The following is a 22,438-nucleotide window of genomic DNA, read 5'->3' on the forward strand; positions in this document are numbered from 1 at the left end:
CCATTGCCAACTGATTAGTTTTTTGTTTTTTTTTTTCCTAATTTAAACGTTTCAATTATTAAAAAAAAAGGGAAGCTCTCACATATAGCTACTTAAAAACAATTAATTACTCGCCATAGCTATAGTTTGATAATTACAATTTCTAACTACATATTATATGGAGGAGAGAGGCGAGCGAAATTGCGAGAGAGAGGAGAGAGGCGAGAGAGAGGGGGAAAAGAGTGGGAGAAAGGTGAATTGTATATGTACATTGGTAAATAATTATATATTATATATATGTATTTGTATATATGGAAAGAGAGAATGGAAGAGGGAGGAGAGAGGCGAGCGAGTCTCGGAGAGGGAGGAGAGAGGTGAACAAGAGAGGGCATAGAGTGGTAGAGAGGTGGATTGTATATGTATATAATTGTATATTATACATATGCATTTGTATATTGCGAGATTGGGAGAGGGAGGAGAAAGGCGAGCGACAGAGGGAAGAGAGTGGAAGAGAGGTGAATTGTATATGTATGTAGGTTAAATAATTGTATATTATATAGATGTATTTGAATATCCTAGCGAATTATACATATACAAACGTGACTAATTATACAAACTCGAAGTCAATCCACGTAATTAATGTATAATATTAGTGGAGAGTGATAATTATAGCAAACTATAGCTATGATGAAGAATTAAATAGTATAAGTTTGCTTAGTTGCGTAATTTTCTCTTCAAAAAATAACATATAGAACGGTATTTTGTTCACAATTCGCCTACTATTCACAAGCTTATTCCACTAACAGCCCAAGCTGCTATAAACAAGAAGTTTAGCCCAGAAGAACAAGGCCCAAATTTCAGCAATTAAAGTCAAATTCATAGTTCTGGCCCATGAACATAAAGCCCATAATATGGAAGCTTCGAAGAAGTTGCCAGCACGACGTGTCCAGTGAATTGAGAAATTAGAACGTGTGATCGAGAGCGACTACAAAGAACCAGACAATCCAAATACAATAATTCTCTCTCGCCAATCAGAAAGTTGTTCTTCCAAATTCCGATCGGTTACCGCTGAAATCTGTGTGAGAGTGAACAATGGCGTCAACTTTCAGTGGCGATGAAACTGCGCCTTTCTTCGGTTTCCTCGGCGCCGCTGCCGCGCTCGTTTTCTCATGTAAGTTTCATAACTAAATTCGTATATTATTCCGATTCAATGAATTGGAAGTAATGGATTCGTTGTAGGTATGGGAGCTGCTTATGGAACAGCGAAGAGCGGTGTGGGAGTGGCGTCCATGGGAGTAATGAGGCCAGAGCTTGTGATGAAGTCAATTGTGCCGGTTGTTATGGCTGGTGTGTTAGGTATTTATGGATTGATTATTGCAGTCATTATCAGTACCGGGATTAACCCCAAGACCAAATCGTATTACCTTTTTGATGGATATGCCCACCTTTCTTCCGGTTTGGCTTGTGGTCTCGCTGGCCTTTCCGCTGGAATGGCTATTGGAATTGTTGGTGATGCTGGTGTTAGGTATATTTTCATTCTCCTGCTTCTTTGATATATAACATATTACCTGAATGACGTGAAGTGGTTTGGATCTTTCCTTAAATGAAATAATTGTTACCTCCAATGTCATCTAAGAATTTTTGAACTTACATGAATGTCATCTTATTTGACTGTTGTAAATTGACTCTGTTTAGGGATGTTTGTCAAGGCGCTCTACCTTTTGCATTAGATTCTCTTTGTGCGATTGCTTCTTAAAGTGTTGGTTTTCATAGGAAGGTCTGAACTTTGAATATATCTGATTCTTCCCCGTGCTTGTTGAGTTAGTGACTTTGTTGTAAGAACAGAAACACATTTTTTTAGCATTTCAAAAAGAGTGACTTTGTTGTGCGAGAGCTGTATCTATTTATGAGTCAACTTTTTACTTCATGATGGTGCAATCGGAAAGCATCAATTTTTTTGCTTACTTTGTATCCGTATGGAATAGCCATACTCTACTATTATCTCTCAAGTAAGGACCTCACATGTTAGGTAATTTTTTTTATTTGTAGAATAAATCATGTGTTTTACTTCTAAGAAGTAAACGCTTCCCTTCTCCTTCTTTCGTCTCGTGTCTCGCTTAAAGCCTCCTAAGTCACGTCGGTTTTGCTAAGTGCTATTAAAAATACTGAATGTAGTCGATAATAATCGTTCTACTTTACACATTGTTGCACCAATGAATTTAGTTGGAACTTCCATTTCAAGTAAAGAATTTTGTGTTCTCTGATTTTTTTTTCTTTTCTTGGTAAGTGGTTTTGACTTCACTGAATAAATTTGATCTATAATTTGCAACCTAATACTAATTTCTGCGGCAGTGACATTAGAAGGATTAACCCTATAACTGGGATGTTTTGAAGTGTGAAATCCTACAACTAGCATAAATGTACTGCCTATTTGAGATAAAATTGATTCTAAGATCACATTGTAGCAGACCAAAAAGCAGGCCGTTAACTTATATGAAGTGGAGGACCCTTTTATTGCCTTCATATGAAATATTAAGCGGAATAACAAAACCTAATTTACTGTTAGCAGTTCCTTTAGTAAGATATCGCTCCATTTTCCCACATATGCTGGCTGATCTCTTTCCATTAAGGAATTGCAAATGATTTTGTTTCCACTTTTTCTAGAATTAGTAGATACTATTTTTATCAGGAAATAAAAGTTTTAGTACTTGTTTTTTGATGTGAAATCAAGGTATATATCTGACACTTATCATGAAATTAGTTTACAACATAAATATGTTGTCATCATGAAATCTGTTTTGGCATAGCAAACTATTATTGTCATTCAGAAATGTTTAGGAAGGTGAAAAGCATCGACTCTAAACAGTTTAGTATCATTGTAAAACAAAATGCTTCTTTGTTTGTAAATTCCACTATTGCTGCTATAATTAATGTTCTTAGCCGTGGAGGACTTTTTATATGATTGTTAGATCTCGTACCTGTCATCACTTGATCTGAAGTGATGATTTAAAGTAGTTGTATCTTTCTTAAGCTTTCTCATATGCAATATTTAATGTCTCCAAGTCTTATAAACTAACTTATTTTAATTTTGCACAGAGCAAATGCACAACAACCAAAACTCTTTGTTGGTATGATCTTGATTCTTATTTTTGCTGAGGCGTTGGCTTTGTATGGACTGATTGTCGGCATCATCCTTTCTTCCCGTGCTGGCCAATCTAGAGCAGAATAGATGAAAATAATGTATTTTCAGGTTTATGATGGAATCTTTTTCATCATTGTGCTTGCAGCTTGATAACCGATGCTAGTCGTTAGGTGCATCTTCTCTTTTCCTTTTTCTTCTCCTTTTCCTTTTCCTTCACACATTGTGTGTTCCCCCGGTGTTTGTAGATTTGGGAGCTGCCTTTTCCCTGTATGTGTGACCAAGAGAACGTTCTCTCGATTTTACCTTTACTGTATTTTCCAATAATGAGTCGCATCTTGTTGCTTGAATGCTGATACGATTGTATTATTATTGGTGGAATGTAATGGTACACCTGAATATATGAAATCCACCTTGATCATTGCTATAACTGCCGGAGCAGCACAATGCCTTTTTGCGTTACTTGTGTATGAATTTGACTTTTACCTATAAAAGGAATGGCAGAATGAGCTGTGCAAGTGAAAGAATCTTTAAATATTGCATACAGAGTTTTGATGCAGTGAAGTGGGTCTGCGATGGAAAATGGGAAGAGCATTAGAATAGACGTTGTACAACTCGAGTTGGGATTGCTTTTATGTTATTTTGCTTCCTTCGAAAACATTCTCTTTCATGTTTTCTCTACCTCTGCTAAGCACAGTGTTAACATTATCTTTGCGACACGTTGAGCTCATAATTTAATGAAATCTGCTGCATTGCATGAGTTATATTTCGGTTCACTTGTGAGTGTGAAGATGCATGTTTGCAATGGCAGACACAACATGTATGATTGACATGAGGCATCTTCATTTTGTTAATTTTGCATATAGCTGTTTTGATGGAACTTAACCAAGAAAACCAGGGATATGTTCTCAGAAGGCCTGTTAGAAATATTTTGGGTGAATTGTTACTTGCATTTCAGTAAACAACATAATAGAGTGCCTTAGTTTCCTCATCTATCTTTCCACAGGCATCAGCTAACTTGGCTCATCAAAGCTTAAGCAGATTTTTAAAAGGAAATTCTTTTTTGTCTCTGGTTGAGTTTTTAACCCAATGTTAAAATTCAGAATTTCGACAAGTTTGGATCAATCAGCTAAAACATGTAATTATAAACATTATTGCAATAGGTAGCATTGAAAAAGCTAGTGCTGTAGCTCTCTTCTGTATCAGAAAATTAATACAATTAAAAAAAAAAAAGGATGATGCCTTTAACGGTCACTGCAGCTGATTTAGTGATAACAATATAATTAACACAGATCTCAACCTCGTGCCAAGCATGCTACTTTATTTTAATATGATTCATTCTTATGTCCACCTCTACCATAGTCTTGTGGGGGTAAAGGACATCAAACATTTACCTACTAATTATTCACTCAAATGGCGAAGCTAGACTAGACCCCTTCATCGCAAATTCATATCGTATATAATAGATGATGAACTTGTCTATGTCACTCGAAAGACGTAAAAACAAAACACCCCACAAAATGTTGGAAATGAATTGATTAGTGGGTCACCATGTCAATCATTTTCTTCCTTTAGTCTCTTTCAGCCTGGCCATAGCCAAAAGGATCCATCATCCCCCACAAAATCCCAGATCCCTAACCTTTTAATCCCTCATCATCCAAATGGTAGGTAGGTTTGAGGAATTTATTTGTCAGCTTCCTTCCTTTATTATTATTACAAAACAAGTACCTAAGTTGTAGTAGTATTCAAACTTCATTAATGCAACTGGAGAGAAAAATGAGTCAAATAGAATGCACACGTTTTTAGGTAAGTCTTGGAAGTAGTACCTGTTCTTATTTTTTTGGAAAATAGTTATAAAACCTAAATTTTGATACTCCATATTATATGGAAAACTTTCGGAGAAAAGGAGATAAAATGGAAAATTTACTATATACAAGATATTCTAGCGGTTTTAATTATAGAAATCATTGAATTTGAATGAAATTTATTTATTGATTAAGTTCCAAAATCAATTGATCAGATGGGATATGGATTCCACACTTGCATGTGGGAGTAAATAGGCCGAGCAAATTAGATAGTAGTAGTATTTTCAACGGCTACATTTTCAGTAACCCAAGATATACCTTTTAAGTATCACGTGATAGAAGCAGACAGGTATTTCCTGATTTTTTTTTTGTTGTTGTTGGTTGTGGGCACATATAATCTTATTCAACTTGCACAACAGTCCAAATCAATTAACTCAACAAACACACTTCTTTTTTAGCTTTCTTTTACTTATTGATAGAAGAACTACATTTTGGTCCCCCACGCCAAAAGAGAGAAATCCCGGGAGTGAGGTGTTTGAATAATAATAATAATAGGATAAAACAACAGAAATATTGTTTCTCTTTTACCAAAAATATGCATGAAATTGAAGGACTAAGTTGCTAGCTAGCTACTGTTGCGTTACATTGCACTGCAAATTTACTTCTCATAACTTATACAGAGCTAATAATAAAAAGTAACAAGCTCGGGGGGATTCAGGCGGGTGAAGGTTGGCATGTGGGATCAGCTGAAGATGCGATATCAGGTCCCACACGACAGCCTTCGAGCATGAACACAATGTCCGCCATGGTGGGGCGATCAAGTGGGTCAGGTGCTGTGCATAGCAACCCTACTTTAATTCCTAGCAAGAACTCTTCCCATTCTGATGATTCAGGGTCCAGTTCCAGCAATCCTGGCTCTAATAGTTCCGAAATTTGCCCTCTTTGCAATTGCCTCTTAACCCATTTCACTATGTCCTCATCTTGTGTGAACGTTAAGGGTCTTTTTCCTGTTAGGAGTTCAAGCAACACGATGCCAAAGCTATAAGCATCTGATTCTCTTGTGGTTTCTCCGGTTAATGCTACTTCTGGAGATATATACCCTAGTGTACCAACTGAAGTTGATGTGGAGGGCTCGGTTGGTCTGGCTACTACAAGCTTGCTTAGGCCAAATTCTGAAAGATGGGCTTCAAAGTCTGCATCAAATAGGACATTCTGCGGCTTAACATCTCCGTGGACCATGGAGGATGAGTGAAGGAAAGCCAGGCCACGAGCAATGCCAAGTGCAATGAGGTGGCGCATTGGCCAATTGAGGACATGACCATCTTGGTGGGATGCTTCTTGGAGAAGTGTTGCAAGGTTCCCGTTAGGCATGTAATCATGGACAAGTAGTCTGAGGTTAGGTGGGCCAGCATAGTACCCACGTAGAACTGTGAGGTTCCTGTGCTTCACCCTGCCAAGTGATTCTGCCTCTTTTCTGAACATGTTCTCACCTAGTGATCCATTTGAAAGTCTACGAATTGAGAGCACCATACCATCATTGTAACAGGCCTTGTAGACCACTCCATAATGTGTTCTACTTAGCACATGTTCCTCGTCAAATTCTCTAGTTGCTTCAATTGTTTCAGCAAGTGTGATTTTGTTATTGAACATAACAAGTTTGGGTCCACCATTCTCGCCACTGCCACGACCACCACTGGTCCTTGAACTAGCCCTTGCAGGACTATGCTTCTTTTCTCCAGCTGCTTTCTCTTTGAGCTTCCTGCGCCACCTCAAGAAGTTGTAAGTATATAAGCAGCAGCATGATAAAAGGAGAAGCGCTCCACTGGCAGCCACAGCAATGAACATAATCAATTTATTCCCACCATCACCAGATGTCTCACATCTTCTTTCCAATGGCTCCCCACACAAACCTTGGTTGTCAGCATAATCCAATGAGTTGTTAAAACGGGAGCCCAACATCTCCGGAATCTGGCCGCCCAAATTATTGTTTGACACATTGAAACTCACCAAGCTAGAGAGCATGGTAAGATTAGCTGGGATTTCTCCAGTGAAGTTGTTAGTAGAGAGGTCAAGGACAGTTAGGTTTGATAACCTTGATAGTGACTCTGGTATGTTCCCTGACAGATGGTTCAAGTCGAGCACGAGTGATGTCAAGGATGAACAATTGGAAATATCTACCGGGACTTCACCAGTTAAGTTGTTTCTACCCAAATCTAGCACACTCAAGTGGGAAAGACGTCCGAGATCAGCAGGTATTTGGCCACTCAATGAATTTGAGTGAAGATTCAAATACTCCAGAGCAGAGCAGTTGCCCAAGTCCGGAGGAATCGAACCATTTATGCGGTTGTTAGACAAAGAAAGTACAACTAATGAAGTCAAGAACCCAAATGTAGATGGTATATGGCCAGAAAAGGAATTGGAAGAAAGATTCAAATATTGCATGCCTAATAAGCTACTGAAACCTTCAGGAACATTACCAGACAACTTGTTTTCTTGCAAAGCTATACACTGTAGATTAGGCAAACCAGCAAGATCAAATGGTATTTCACCTGAGAAATTCTGTCCACTCAAATCAACCACCGTTAGCTTATACAAAGTCCCAATGCTAGAAGGAATAGTGCCTGAAAAGCCATTTCTACTCAAATTCAGAACCGAGAGCTGCTGAAGATTCCCAATATCAACTGGCATACTGCCAGAAAACTTGTTTTCACTGAGATTCAGTGTACTTAAATTGCTCAAACCCATTACCTCCTCGGGCAAGCTTCCGTTGAGACCATTTCCTGCCAAGTTCAGATTTTCGAGATTACTCAAATTTCTAAAACTAGAAGGAATGGAACCCGAAAACTGATTTCTTCCCAGTGACAATGTCTTCAAGCTTCTAAGATCACCTAAAAACATTGGAAGTTCCCCCGACATTCGATTCCCTTCAAGATCAAGAACTTTCAAGTCACTGCAGTTTGTAATCTCAAACGGAAGAGCACCTTCAAATGAGTTATTTGTCATTCTCAGTTCCTCCAATCTCCACAAGTTCCCGATGGCACTTGGGATTTTTCCAGTGAACAAATTCCATGACACATCCAGCGATGTCAATGCAGAATTGTTCGTCAAAATCAAAGGAAATTCACCATGTATTTGGTTGTGTTGAAGATCCAAAATTTGCAAAGAAGTAAAACATTTAGACGACTCTTGCTTCACTATATTCGTGAATGCATTGAAACCCAACTGAACAACCCTAAGAGAGGGAGGATAAATGGAAACATTGCAGAACAATGAAGCTGGTAAGGAACCAGAGAGATTATTGTTTGATAAAGATATCACCTGAAGCTTCGGTAAAGCAGCAATCGCCGACGGAATAAGACCCCCTATAGCATTTCCTTCAGCACTCAAATGAACCAACGATGAACAGTTAGCAATTGCAGAGGGCAAAGTTCCAACCAAGTTGTTGTACGCAAGCCAAAGGTACTGAAGCTGCTGAAGCCGGCCGAGACTCGCCGGAATTTCGCCGGAAAGGCGATTATAAGAAAGATTAATGAGAAGTAACTGAGACCTGTCAGAAAATTTACTCGGAATGTCTCCTGAAAACAAGTTAGACGAAAGATCAAAGTATCGTAGACTCTGAGGAAGCTCTCCGGGGATTTCACCAGACAGCTGATTTCCAGAAACTTCAAAGATTTGTAAATCAGTAAGGTTGAATATTTCCGGCGGAAGATTACCGGAAAATGCATTACCCTGTAAAAAAACAGAATGCAAAAGGGTACATTTGGATAATGAAGCTGGAACAGTGCCATTAAAGAAGTTGGACCGGAGGCTTAACTTGCGCAGCATGCGCAGGTTGCCAATTTGTGTAGTGAGTGGTCCACTAAGTAGCAAATGAGGTAGACGAAGTTCACCGACCCGTCCATTGATGCAGAAAACACCGCGCCAATCACAGGGAGCAAAAGAGGAAGATGAATCCCAGTCGGTGAGTGCACCAAGTGGATCACGAATACTGAGTTTAAAAGACGTAAGCGCTTGAACTTCCGAAAGGGTTTGTGGGTTTCTCTGAGCAGAGCATAATGTGGAAAGAAAAACAAGAAACAGAAGTAGATAAGCAGCCATGAAAGAAGAATAAGAAGAAAAAGGATTTGGCTTGGTTTATAGTGAAGGTTAAAGGGAGTGCATGATAAAGGGGAGAAAGAGAAGATGAGTGAAAATGGCCATTGCAGAGGCCCCCTCACTTTGTACAGAGTGACACAGAGAAGAAGAGTGAGGAGGGAGGAAGTAGAGAATGTGCAAAATGAACACTTTTCAAAAGAAGGGGCCAATGGGGCAGCACTTTTTAACCTCTTATGGGTTGAATCATTTGACCCTCTTCCTTCCTAAATTAAACAACATTACAATTAGTATAGTTAGTATTACACTACCTTATATCAATTCTCGTTCGTCCTAATTTATGTGATATTTTTTATTATTGAATAATTATTTTTTAAAAATTAGAATCATGATAAAAAAAATGACTGAGAGTACAATTATTTTTTCTGACAAAACGGATACGAAAACTATTTTATTATTAAATATTAAATTATATTATTTAAATTTCCATAATAGAAAAAACACCTAATTAAATTGAAATAGAGTCATAGCGAGAGTACTTTTTAGGTGTGATGTTTAGATTGGTAATATAATTGTAACTTTATTTATTTATTTTTAGTTACCTTGATCCACATGCTCTATATTTTTTTGAATTTTCATATAGTATATGTTAGACTATAACTTTAGTTTGTCAACTTTAATTTTTGGATCTTGGAGAGAGACTAACCTCTAATTTTGTTAAATATTCAAACTTGATCTATATACTTAAAAGTTGTCCAAAGTATATGAGCTGGCAGCATTATTATATGGAAAAGTAAAGTGAGTTTTCATGGAAAATTGAAAACAATTAAAGAAAATGCACAGTGAACTCCTTTAATTTGTAGTTGTAATTGTTAATGCATATAATGAGACATAAATTATAATAAAGCCTGTGTAATATAGGAGTAATAATAATTGGGCGGGGCCAAGTGTATGAAGTTCCTATTACAATTAACTCAAATTAAATTTTGTACTACCAACAGTTATAATAAAGATAGTGCATCCTCAGTGGTCAATGCAGAGCTTCTTATATCGATTCATTCATTTTTATTTGTTCATTATATTTAAAATAAATTTTTATTTTTATTTATTATTTTTGAAATATTAAAAAAAATAATATGTAATTTTTTAATATTTTATCTCGAAATTATTATGTTTATCAAAATGATGTGTTAATGCTTCCCTACTTTCTGGTGCAGTAAAAAAAAAACTGGTAGTAGTCTATTATCTTTTTACCTTTCAACTTTTATCCCAAAATTAGCATTTTGTACTTTTGACTTACTTTTGAAATGTGAGCTAATCAAATGGAGGTGGAAAAAAAAAGAAGAGACAAAAGTCTCTACTGAAGAGATTTTGTTTTGAATTCTCTCAGTGGGATAGTCCAAATGCTAAAATGTGTATAATAGTTTCAAACTCAAACTTGTTACTACCTAAGTTACTATTTATATGTCACCAAACTTTTTTTTTTGGCAACTTTCACATATAGCAAACAAAAAAATCATATTTGTATAATATAGCAAACTTTGCATAATTGCGCTCCATAGCAAACATAAAAACTGTATAATTCGCTATACATATAAAAGTGTATAATTCGCTGGCCTAAATTGTATAATTCGCTCGCTGCAATTGTATAATTAGCTTTGCATACAATTGAATCGAATTAAAATGTATGTATATTGCATAATTATAAGTGTATAGCAAGAAGATATATGTTTTTCTCGCTTTATACAAAAACAGAAACACAATATATACACTTCTGTTGTATAAAGCTAGAAAAAATTGTATTTCACTGCAATTGTATAATTCACAATTGTATAATTCTTTGGCCTTTTTCTCTGCAATATTTGAAGTAAAATGTTTGTAAATTATATAATTAAGTGTATAACACGAAGATATACATTTTTGCATGTGTATATACAATTTTCTCTCGCTTTATACAAAACAGAAACAGAAATTATACACTTCTGTGTATAAAGCGAGAGAGGCGAGAATGGGAGAGTGGCGAGCGAGACTTCTGGGAGAGAGACGCCTGGCAAATTTTTGTCAATATTTGCTATGGAGCACAATTAAATCAAACCCTAGCTATTCAATTTAATTTAGGTTATTAGTTTGCTATTTTATACAATTTTCCCTTTTTTTTTCATGCCCATTAATAAATTAAATAAGTTTATTTTTTATTATTATTTAATTTTTTTAAGTTAACTTTTTAATCAATAATTAGGACTTAATTTATTTTGATCAATGAACATGAATTATTAACTTAATTATTTTATATTGATCAAATATATATTCTTAAGGCTAATAACTCATAAAATAAAATTAAAAAAAATATTATAATTTATGTTTAATTCTATAAAATGTTTAACATTATAAACTAACTATTTATAATAAAAATGACGTACGAAAAGAACTTAGAAGATTCATGAAGGCAAATTTCTACTTTATTGACTCTTGGTTTGGGAACTTTATTTGGCTTGTGAGCTTATAATAGGACCACAAAAAGTACAACATATTGGCTGATGGTTTTTCCCAACTTTTTAAACTAGTTTTAACAGTACTTTGTTAGTTGGGAGGGGGGGGGGGGTGCATTTTGGGGGAATTTTATATTAGTTTAATTATATAGTTTAATTAAAATTTATTGAGTTTAATTGAATTTGTATACTACTACTATTGAGGACTTGTTTGACCATTAAAAATATTTATTTGAAAATCAATGTTGGTCATGGAATCTCCAAATGCAACTTGAAATTAAAAAACAACTTATGACATGTTTTTAGTTTCATCCTATAATTTCAAATAAAATGTTCTTTTCTCTCCTTCATAAAACCACAATTCTATTTTTAGTTCAAAAGATTCAAATAAAATGATCTTTTTAATAAGCAAAAGCCTACTTAATTTTCTTATATTCTCTTTCTAAACACTATACATATAGAAATGTGATAGCCAACAACATTTTAGGGTCATTTGGTAGGATTATCAGGAGAAATAATCATTGTATTATGTGTGATATTGTGTAGGAATTTTGAATTTATGTATAACTAATTTATAAATTAATGAAGTACCCTCCATGGTATTATTTGGTGTATAACTAATATCTTCCATGTGGTATTAGTAATACATGGATCTAATACCATGGGATTTATATATGTAAAGACAAAAATATCACCTCAAATCCTTTAATTTTGATTATTTTCTTGATTTTATGTTTAATATTTATATTAATAAATTTATCTAAATTGATTAGCTTACAAATTTTATTATTTATATAGAGTTATTTGTAGCTAAAATATGAGTTATTTAATCTAATTATTATTAATATATAATATTATAATCGAACTACGATACTAATGTTGATATATGAAGTTAAGAGCTACTTTTGCTATTTAAAAACATATTGAGTATAAAAATAGTTTAATTTATTGTCACGACCGGAATCTAGACCCCAGACGAGACCGGCGTCGTTGACCTCTCAGAGGTCGCAGACAAGCCTGCTTACGTCATTCTTACTTTACATAGATTAATTTTAGCGGAAAATTTGAAATTTTTGATTCTTTAATCATACTTGCTGAACATTCTTAACATTTCGTAATCGTTCATCATCAACCATCTAACATTTAAGAGATAAGCAACTGAAAGAAATAATTCATTAAGTATTAATTGTATATCGGCCAAAATAGCACCAATACAAAGTTTGAACCAAAACAGGAAAGAAACGCTAGTGGAACATGCTCCGCTAGCTCAACTCTAAAACTACGCTAGAATGTAAAACAGTAGCATCCTCGAAAGCATGAGGACCTACCAAACTCCGGATGAATACTGATGTCCGGATAGCTGCAACAACGAACCTGTAGCTCTAGCGTCCACCTGTGCCTGCACCTAAAAGTAGATGTTCGTATGGAATTAGTACACACTTGTACTAAGTATGAGTATATGCAAGTACACACCAGGGACATGCATGAGGAAGAATAGCTCTTTCCTAACAACATGATTTTTGGAAGTCAAGTCAGTGGACTTGCCAAATTAAGATTGGGAAAGTTATGCCATGAGAGTGACATGCATCATTATAATTATCGTATAGCACACAAAACATAACATATTCATATAACACATAACATATAACACATACTTTCGTTCATATTATTCATTCGTATACCATGAGACCTTATTATCATAGACTTAACTTTAAGACTTTCCAAAATGAGGGCTCAACATATGGGACCTCAACTAGGGAGCCTTCTTTAGCAAACACATAGTCTGCTTCACTCATTCATTCGTATTTCATTTCAATTCATTCATAGGCCAGTGCGAACACCAGCTATACCTAGGATGTAGTTTAAGACTCTCATCGGGTTTGCTGTGCAATGATCAGGAATGACCTAATGTCATTACCTGAATCTAGCTCACCTCTTGATTATCCTATCCTAACACCTTCGGTATCATTCATTTCTTTATATGATTCATTTGAGGCTGGCCTCATTCATTCATTGGGAACTTTAACTTTAACCGACATAGATCATGTGAGCATCATGAAATCCAGTGTCTTCCCCACACCGAAAAGAGGTGGAATCACCGGCCAAAGCGATTCAATAACATGCTAGCGTATATGGGAATTTAACCCCGCCAGATCCCTATAGTGGCAATATAGGTTCAAAGACTAGGAGATGTATGGAGACCCATACCCGGCAAGCCGGACAGTCTCATCTCATGAGAATTACGTGAACCTCCGCCCTTCCCGAAAGAAGGCATCACCACTCATAGCTAGCCTATCGGTGCTCGGTATAAAGTTCCATTACATGCAACTCATACATCATAGAAGTTTGCTTCTAGTATGAAGACATCATAGCTCAATAGATGATTTCTCATCTCATCATTAGTATTAAGTGTTTTAAACTCAATATTTTTATTAGAGTATTCATAGAGACTGGTCTCTTCATTATCTTACACTCTCATTGGTGAGTATGTATCGGTAACATTTACTTAAGCTCATTTAAGATTGCTCTCATCATATGCATTAACCTCACATCATGATTGTCACCACATTCTTCATTTCATTACGTATATCTTAGGTTCACTTATTCTTGAACGTATGTTAAACTTATATATCTATACATACAAGCCATGAGGCTTCATTTATAGTTCGTTAAGTGAATTCTTGTTTTTCTAAGATTATGTATTACAAGACTTATGTATCTTGTATATATGCCAAGATCTTTGATTTTTGATCTAAGTAGATGACATTATTCTTGAATATTTCACTCACGTATGACTTATGTATCAATACGGAGGTTTGGACACGAGAACCCAAATTTTGAATTATTTGGATATCATTTATATTTTTCATTGATTTTTGTTCTAATATTCATAAATTTAGAACTCTAAGTTAAGTCTCAACATTTTCGTGAAATAATAAATTTTCTATTTTAATTAGAATTCTAAATTAAATTTCAATCATTTACATGAAAGAATAATTTTCTAATTTAATTAGAATTCCAATTTAAATCTCAATATTTACATAAAAGAATTAATATTCTATTTTTAATTAAAATTCTAAATTAAATCTCAATGTTTACATAAGAGAATTAATTTTCCAACTTTAATTAGAATTTTAATTTACTATTATTATTATTTTTAATTAAATTCGCTTGAATAGGGAGGTTGTGGGTTCGAACCCCCACAGCCCCCCTCATTTTCCTCTTAATTTCGCTGGGAATGGAGGCTGTGAGGTGGTGGGTTCGAACCCCCACAGCCTCACCTTTATTCCCTTAATACTTTTATCCCCCCTTCAGCCCTGAGGTCGTGGGTTCGACCCCCGCCCCCAACATTCCCTTTTTAAATCCTTTTTTTTTGTTAAGGCAGCTGCAGGGAGGTCCTGGGTTCGATCCCTGCAGGCCTCAAAACGTTTTTTTTTTTTTAATTCTTTGACATCCAAAAATTTCCAGATTCTTTTTAAACCTATTTCTATGTTTTTGGAAATTTATTCCACTATTTTTCTGCACTTTTTCATCAAGTTTCACATTAGTTCTTAGGGAGATTTCATGGTTCATTCACTTCACTATGCTTCATCAAAATGAACATCACATTGCACACCCATTTCACACATAAAATACATGATAAATAAACAACTTATATACCCCAAAACAATGCCTAAAACACTGCCCTATACACACCCATACATCAACTTTTTCCGGTCATATTCTGATGATCATTATCGCGATTTCCCGCACATAAACCCACTCATATTTAATTTAAACACATCATTCATGCAAAAATCTAGCAGCACAACATACCCATCCTACAAATTCATTAGGGAGCTAAGGACAAGGACATACGAAGGGGAACAACCTTAGTTTCAAGAGTTTAAGAAACGTCCGAAAGAAAGTACTCTTGGAGAAAGAATTCCATGAGAGAAACTCATACCTTAATCGATGTTCAAACTTTAATGTTGCTGCCCGAAAAACTCCTCCAAACCACTCCCAATTCACTTCAAAGTATACCTCTCTCGACGAACCTCTCTTAGCCTTGACGTTTTGATTACTTTTTCTTTTGCTTAAAAATTTTTTTTGTGAGTTCTTCAAGCATGAAAATTATTGATATTTTGGCAGAAATAATGTGAGGAAGATGGAGAACGTGAGAGAGGGAGTTTAGAAGCGTGAGAGAGAGAGAGCTAATTGGATTAGGAGACTAATTCAAGAATTAGTCAAATAACATTAAAATAAATAAATACAAATCTGTTTTATTTATTTATTTATTTATTCATTTAAAACGTGAAAGGACAATTATGCCCTTAAATACCTATTTATTCTTATTTACATAATTCTCTTTTTTTTTGAATCATTACATTATCCCCCCCTTAGGAACATTCGTCCCCGAATGACACTACCATTTCACCTCATAATGCCAATGAGATCATAACTTAATTGCTATGTACAATCAGCCAATAGCAACAAATATGAAGAGATTAGGAACTATAGCCTTACGAGTAGGAAGCCTAACCTCAAGAGTTGAAAAGATGTGGATATCGGGATCTCATGTCGGCCTCAGCCTCCCACGTAGCACCCTCAACAAGATGGTTTCTCCACAATACCTTCACTGTGGCAATCTCCTTGTTCCTCAGTCGCTTGACCTGTCTGTCTAAGATCTCAACAGGTACTTCCTCATAGGACAAGTCTTCACCAACCCCCAAACCTTCTACAGGTAGGATTGATGTTGGATCACCTAGGCACTTCTTCAACATAGAGACATGAAAGACTGGATGAACAGAAGCTAGCTCCGCAGGCAATGCTAACTCATAGGCCACCTCACCCACGCGCTGTAGGATCTCATATGGCCCCACATACCTCGGACTAAGCTTCCCTTTTCTACCAAATCGCATCACCCCTTTCATAGGCGATATCTTCAAGTAAACCTGGTCACCAACGTTAAATTCTAAGGGTCGCTTTCTGTTGTCTGCATATGACTTTTGTCGGCTGTAAGCGGTAGCCAACCTGTCTCTAATCATTCTAACTTTCTCCAAGGCCTCATGAATGATCTCTGGACCCAAAATAGATGACTCTCCAACCTCGAACCACCCAACTGGAGATCTACACCTCCTACCATACAATGCCTCAAATGGTGCCATCCCAATGCTGGAGTGGTAGCTATTATTATACGAGAACTCTATCAAAGGTAGATGGTCATCCCAATTACCTCTAAAGTCAATCACACACGCTCTCAACATGTCCTCCAATGTCTGAATAGTGCGCTCTGCCTGCCCATCTGTCTGAGGATGAAAGGCAGTGCTAAGTTTCACCTGCGTGCCTAAGCTTTTCTGGAAAGATCTCCAAAAATGCGAAGTAAACTGAGCTCCTCTATCTGAAATAATAGACAAAGGAATCCCATGCCATCTCACAATCTCATCAATGTAGAGTCTCGCGTAATCCTCGGCCCTGTAAGTGGACTTCACAGGGATAAAGTGGGCAGACTTAGTCAGCCTGTCCATAATAACCCATATAGAATTATGCTGCCTCCTAGTCCTCGGAAGACCAACAACGAAGTCCATATTAATGGCCTCCCATTTCCAAGTCGGAACCTCAATAATCTGAGTCAGACCACCAGGCTTAAGATGCTCTGCCTTAACCTGCTGACAATTAGGACACTTAGCCACATAGTCTGCAATATCCTTCTTCATGCCATCCCACCAATAAATCTGCTTAAGATCATGATACATTTTTGTGGAACCTGGATGTATGGAATATCTGGAACCATGGGCCTCTGTAACAATCTTGGTCCGTAAATCATCTACATCTGGTACGCACAACCGGTTCTGGTATCTAAGTATGCCATCATCTCCCAAAGCAAAAGACTCATTCATTTTTAACAACACTGAGTCCTTCATCTCCATCAACACAGGATCGAGATGCTGACCCTTCTTGACTTCCACTATCAGGGATGATTCAGAACTAGGGTGAACTGAAACACCTCCACTAGTAGAGTCAACCAACCGTACACCCAGCCTGGCCAGTCTGTGTACCTCTTTCACTAGCTCCTTCTTCTCATCCTCAACGTGGGCTGTACTCCCCATGCTCATCCTGCTCAAAGCATCAGCCACAACATTAGCCTTACCTGGATGATAGTGCACATTCATGTCATAATCCTTCAGCAGCTCCAACCATCTGCGTTGCCGTAGATTCAGCTCTCTCTGCGTGAACACGTACTGGAGACTCTTATGATCCGTGAACACATCCACGTGTACTCCATATAGATAATGCCTCCATAACTTCAACGCAAACACCACAGCTGCCAACTCCAAGTCATGAGTGGGATAATTCTTTTCATGAACCTTGAGCTGTCTGGAAGCATAAGCTATCACCTTACCAGCCTGCATAAGAACACATCCCAAACCGACCCTAGATGCATCGCAATAGACAGTGTAATTCTCGCCACTCTTAGGCAGAGTAAGCACCGGGGCTGAAGTGAGTCTGTCCTTGAGCTCCTGGAAACTCTTCTCACAAGTATCCGTCCATTCAAACTTGGATTTCTTCTTTGTCAAGGTTGTAAGTGGGGCAGCAATGGAAGAAAATCCTTCCACGAACCTGCGGTAGTAACCAGCCAATCCCAGAAAGCTACGGATATCGGTGGGTGTAAGAGGCTTTGGCCATTTCTTAACTGCTTCAGTCTTTCTGGGGTCCACTTCTACACCTTGATCGAACACAACATGGCCCAGGAAGGTCACTGATCTCAGCCAGAATTCACACTTGCTGAATTTGGCATACAGCTGATGCTGTCTAAGTACCTGCAAGGTTAGTCTCAAATGCTGTTCATGCTCTTCCTTGGTCTTAGAGTAGATGAGAATGTCGTCAATGAATACTATGACGAAAGAGTCAAGGTATTCACGAAAAACTCTGTTCATGAGGTCCATAAATGCAGCAGGTGCATTCGTGAGGCCGAATGACATAACCAAGAACTCATAATGACCATAACGGGTACGAAAAGCTGTTTTTGGGACATCCCTATCCCTAACTCTAAGCTGATGATACCCTGAACGAAGATCAATCTTAGAGAAGAAACTAGACCCTTGGAGCTGATCGAACAAATAATCAATTCTGGGAAGTGGGTACTTATTCTTTATAGTGACTTTGTTGAGCTGCCGATAATCGATACACATTCTAAGGGTCCCATCCTTTTTCTTTACAAACAACACTGGAGCGCCCCAAGGGGATATGCTCGGCTGAATGAAACCCTTATCCGTGAGATCTTTTAACTGCAGCTTCAACTCCTTGAGTTCTGCTGGAGCCATTCTATAAGGAGGAATTGAGATTGGTTTAGTATCAGGTTCTAAGTCGATACCAAAGTCAATCTCTCGAAGGGGAGGGACTCCAGGCAAATCTTCAGGAAACACATCTAGGAATTCACTTACTACAGGCACCGAGTCTATGGAAGGAACGTCATGATCTAAATCATTAACACTCACTAGATGACATAGTAACCCTTTGGCCATCATTTTATTGGCCTTGAGATTTGAAACCAAGGGGTTAGGACGAATCGGATTGTACCCCTCCCAGACTAACTCTTCTCCTTTAGGGAAGCGAAACCTCACCACCCTACTACGACAGTCCAAACAAGCATAATAGCTGTGAAGCCAGTCCATGCCAAGAATAATATCAAAATCGCGCATGGGTAACTCAATCAAGTTTGCACACATAGCCTTGCCACTCACAACTATTGGGCAATTCTTGTATACCCTATCGGTTCTCACATTTTCTCCTAAAGGCGTACTAACCACTATAGGATCATGCAGAACATCAGGTAGTATTTCAAAGGTAAGGGCAAGCAGAGGAGTCACAAAGGAAAGCGTAGACCCTGGATCAAGTAAAGCATAAACAGAAGTTGAGAATACTTGCAGCATACCTGTGACCACATCAGCGGACTTCTCCTGCTCCTCCCTACCTTTCAAGGCATAAAATCTGTTCCTCTTCGGAGGTTCGGCTGCTGCTGCATTATGTGGGGTAGGCCTAGGCTGAGCATTACCCCCAGCCTGACCTCTGTTCTGGGGACAGTCTATGACCATGTGTCCACTCTTACCACAACCGAAACAGGCATTAGTGCCCTGTCTACATTCTCCAAGGTGCATTCGGCCACACTTAGTACAAGTCTTCCTTGGACGCTGCATCTCACCTCCATTGCCCCTCTTGGGTTCGGGTCTGCCTCCTCTAGGCGTTGTATTTCTCTGAGGGTCAGAATTTCCAGCACTCTGTTGCCCCTTCTTGAATTTGGGCTGCTCGCGGACGCTAAAATTGTTTCTATGGCCTCCATGGATGGGACCTGCCTGATCTTGAGGCCTAGGCCTCCTAACATCACGTACACCTCTCCTCTTTCGGCTGTCCTCTACCTGCTGGACATGCATCATTAATCTAGAAAGGTCCATATTATCATGGAGCATCGCAGCCCGACAATCTTCCTCCAGGTCTCCATTGATTCCTGTGAGGAATCTGCTCATCTCCTCCCTGCTGGTAGAAACCAAGGGAGTAGCATACCTGGATGATTTCAACAAAGTTAAGTACTCTCATCATTCTTGTTATCAAATACTAAGGGAAGTGCATACCTTGATAACTTCACAAACTTCAGGGAATACTCCCTAACAGTCATGGATCCTTGCTTGAGGTTGATGAACTCCTCAACCTTGGCCTCTTTCATCTCTCTAGGGAAGAACCTTTCCAAAAATGCTGTCTTGAACAGCTCCCAGGTGACTGGCACCTCTCCTAGGACACGGCTATCTCGCCACATTTTGCACCAAGTCTGTGCAACATCTTTGAGCTGGTAGGAAGCCAACTCAGCCTTCTCAATATCAGTGGCCCCCATGGCCACCAGTATCTTATGCAACTCGTCTATAAATTCCTGGGGATCTTCTGAAGTCTTAGCCCCTGTGAAAATTGGAGGATTCATCCTCGTGAAGTCTCGCAGTCTGTCAGCTATGCTGCGAGCCGGTGGGTTTTCCCTCAGAACATCCTGCCGGTTGACTTGGGCAGTCATAGCTTGGGCCTGCATCGTGATGGCCTGTGCCATCTGGGCTAGAGATGCCCTCACCTCCGCATCAGTCAACCCAGCTGGGTTCACTAGCATGGCCACTCTTTCAGCTGGAGCCTGGGGTGGATTCTGATTACCCCTAGCTGCTGCTGCTCCCGTCCTCAGACCCTTAGTTCCCCAGGTATTCATTCTCTGAAAACAGCAAGGTTGATGTTAGACACGTTCGTAACACCAAGAATTTAAACATTAGGAAAAGCACAATAAGATAAGAAGAAGGGAAGTCTTTCCTACGCATCGTGCAGTCTCTAATCCAGGATAGTGGTGCACTTCACTACCATGACTTAGAAACTACTCAATGTGGTTGATGTGAACTCATTATTCGAGGAATTTAACCTGGCTCTGATACCAACTTTGTCACGACCGGAATCTAGACCCCAGACGAGACCGGCGTCGTTGACCTCTCAGAGGTCGCAGACAAGCCTGCTTACGTCATTCTTACTTTACATAGATTAATTTTAGCGGAAAATTTGAAATTTTTGATTCTTTAATCATACTTGCTGAACATTCTTAACATTTCGTAATCGTTCATCATCAACCATCTAACATTTAAGAGATAAGCAACTGAAAGAAATAATTCATTAAGTATTAATTGTATATCGGCCAAAATAGCACCAATACAAAGTTTGAACCAAAACAGGAAAGAAACGCTAGTGGAACATGCTCCGCTAGCTCAACTCTAAAACTACGCTAGAATGTAAAACAGTAGCATCCTCGAAAGCATGAGGACCTACCAAACTCCGGATGAATACTGATGTCCGGATAGCTGCAACAACGAACCTGTAGCTCTAGCGTCCACCTGTGCCTGCACCTAAAAGTAGATGTTCGTATGGAATTAGTACACACTTGTACTAAGTATGAGTATATGCAAGTACACACCAGGGACATGCATGAGGAAGAATAGCTCTTTCCTAACAACATGATTTTTGGAAGTCAAGTCAGTGGACTTGCCAAATTAAGATTGGGAAAGTTATGCCATGAGAGTGACATGCATCATTATAATTATCGTATAGCACACAAAACATAACATATTCATATAACACATAACATATAACACATACTTTCGTTCATATTATTCATTCGTATATCATGAGACCTTATTATCATAGACTTAACTTTAAGACTTTCCAAAATGAGGGCTCAACATATGGGACCTCAACTAGGGAGCCTTCTTTAGCAAACACAGAGTCTGCTTCACTCATTCATTCGTATTTCATTTCAATTCATTCATAGGCCAGTGCGAACACCAGCTATACCTAGGATGTAGTTTAAGACTCTCATCGGGTTTGCTGTGCAATGATCAGGAATGACCTAATGTCATTACCTGAATCTAGCTCACCTCTTGATTATCCTATCCTAACACCTTCGGTATCATTCATTTCTTTATATGATTCATTTGAGGCTGGCCTCATTCATTCATTGGGAACTTTAACTTTAACCGACATAGATCATGTGAGCATCATGAAATCCAGTGTCTTCCCCACACCGAAAAGAGGTGGAATCACCGGCCAAAGCGATTCAATAACATGCTAGCGTATATGGGAATTTAACCCCGCCAGATCCCTATAGTGGCAATATAGGTTCAAAGACTAGGAGATGTATGGAGACCCATACCCGGCAAGCCGGACAGTCTCATCTCATGAGAATTACGTGAACCTCCGCCCTTCCCGAAAGAAGGCATCACCACTCATAGCTAGCCTATCGGTGCTCGGTATAAAGTTCCATTACATGCAACTCATACATCATAGAAGTTTGCTTCTAGTATGAAGACATCATAGCTCAATAGATGATTTCTCATCTCATCATTAGTATTAAGTGTTTTAAACTCAATATTTTTATTAGAGTA

The 22,438-nt window shown here is 38.0% G+C and overlaps 2 protein-coding genes across 2 annotated transcripts; one reads left to right on the plus strand and one right to left on the minus strand.

Annotated features, from left to right (window-relative positions):
* The first annotated feature begins 767 nt into the window (after window positions 1-767).
* LOC101252945 (V-type proton ATPase subunit c2) lies at window positions 768-3,548 on the plus strand. Its single transcript, XM_004232421.4, has 3 exons — window positions 768-1,150; window positions 1,219-1,504; window positions 3,076-3,548. The coding sequence occupies exons 1-3, from the start codon at window positions 1,072-1,074 to the stop codon at window positions 3,206-3,208; spliced, it is 498 nt and encodes a 165-aa protein (XP_004232469.1). The 5' UTR covers window positions 768-1,071; the 3' UTR covers window positions 3,209-3,548.
* A 1,909-nt stretch (window positions 3,549-5,457) lies between these two features.
* LOC101252647 (probable LRR receptor-like serine/threonine-protein kinase At4g36180) lies at window positions 5,458-9,225 on the minus strand. Its single transcript, XM_004232420.5, has one exon. It carries the CDS (start codon window positions 9,019-9,021, stop codon window positions 5,638-5,640), a length of 3,384 nt encoding a protein of 1,127 aa, XP_004232468.2. The 5' UTR covers window positions 9,022-9,225; the 3' UTR covers window positions 5,458-5,637.
* Between the last annotated feature and the right edge of the window lie 13,213 nt (window positions 9,226-22,438).

Source organism: Solanum lycopersicum, chromosome 2 (assembly GCF_036512215.1).
Source record: "Solanum lycopersicum chromosome 2, SLM_r2.1".
In the NCBI taxonomy this organism is placed as follows: Eukaryota; Viridiplantae; Streptophyta; class Magnoliopsida; order Solanales; family Solanaceae; genus Solanum; species Solanum lycopersicum.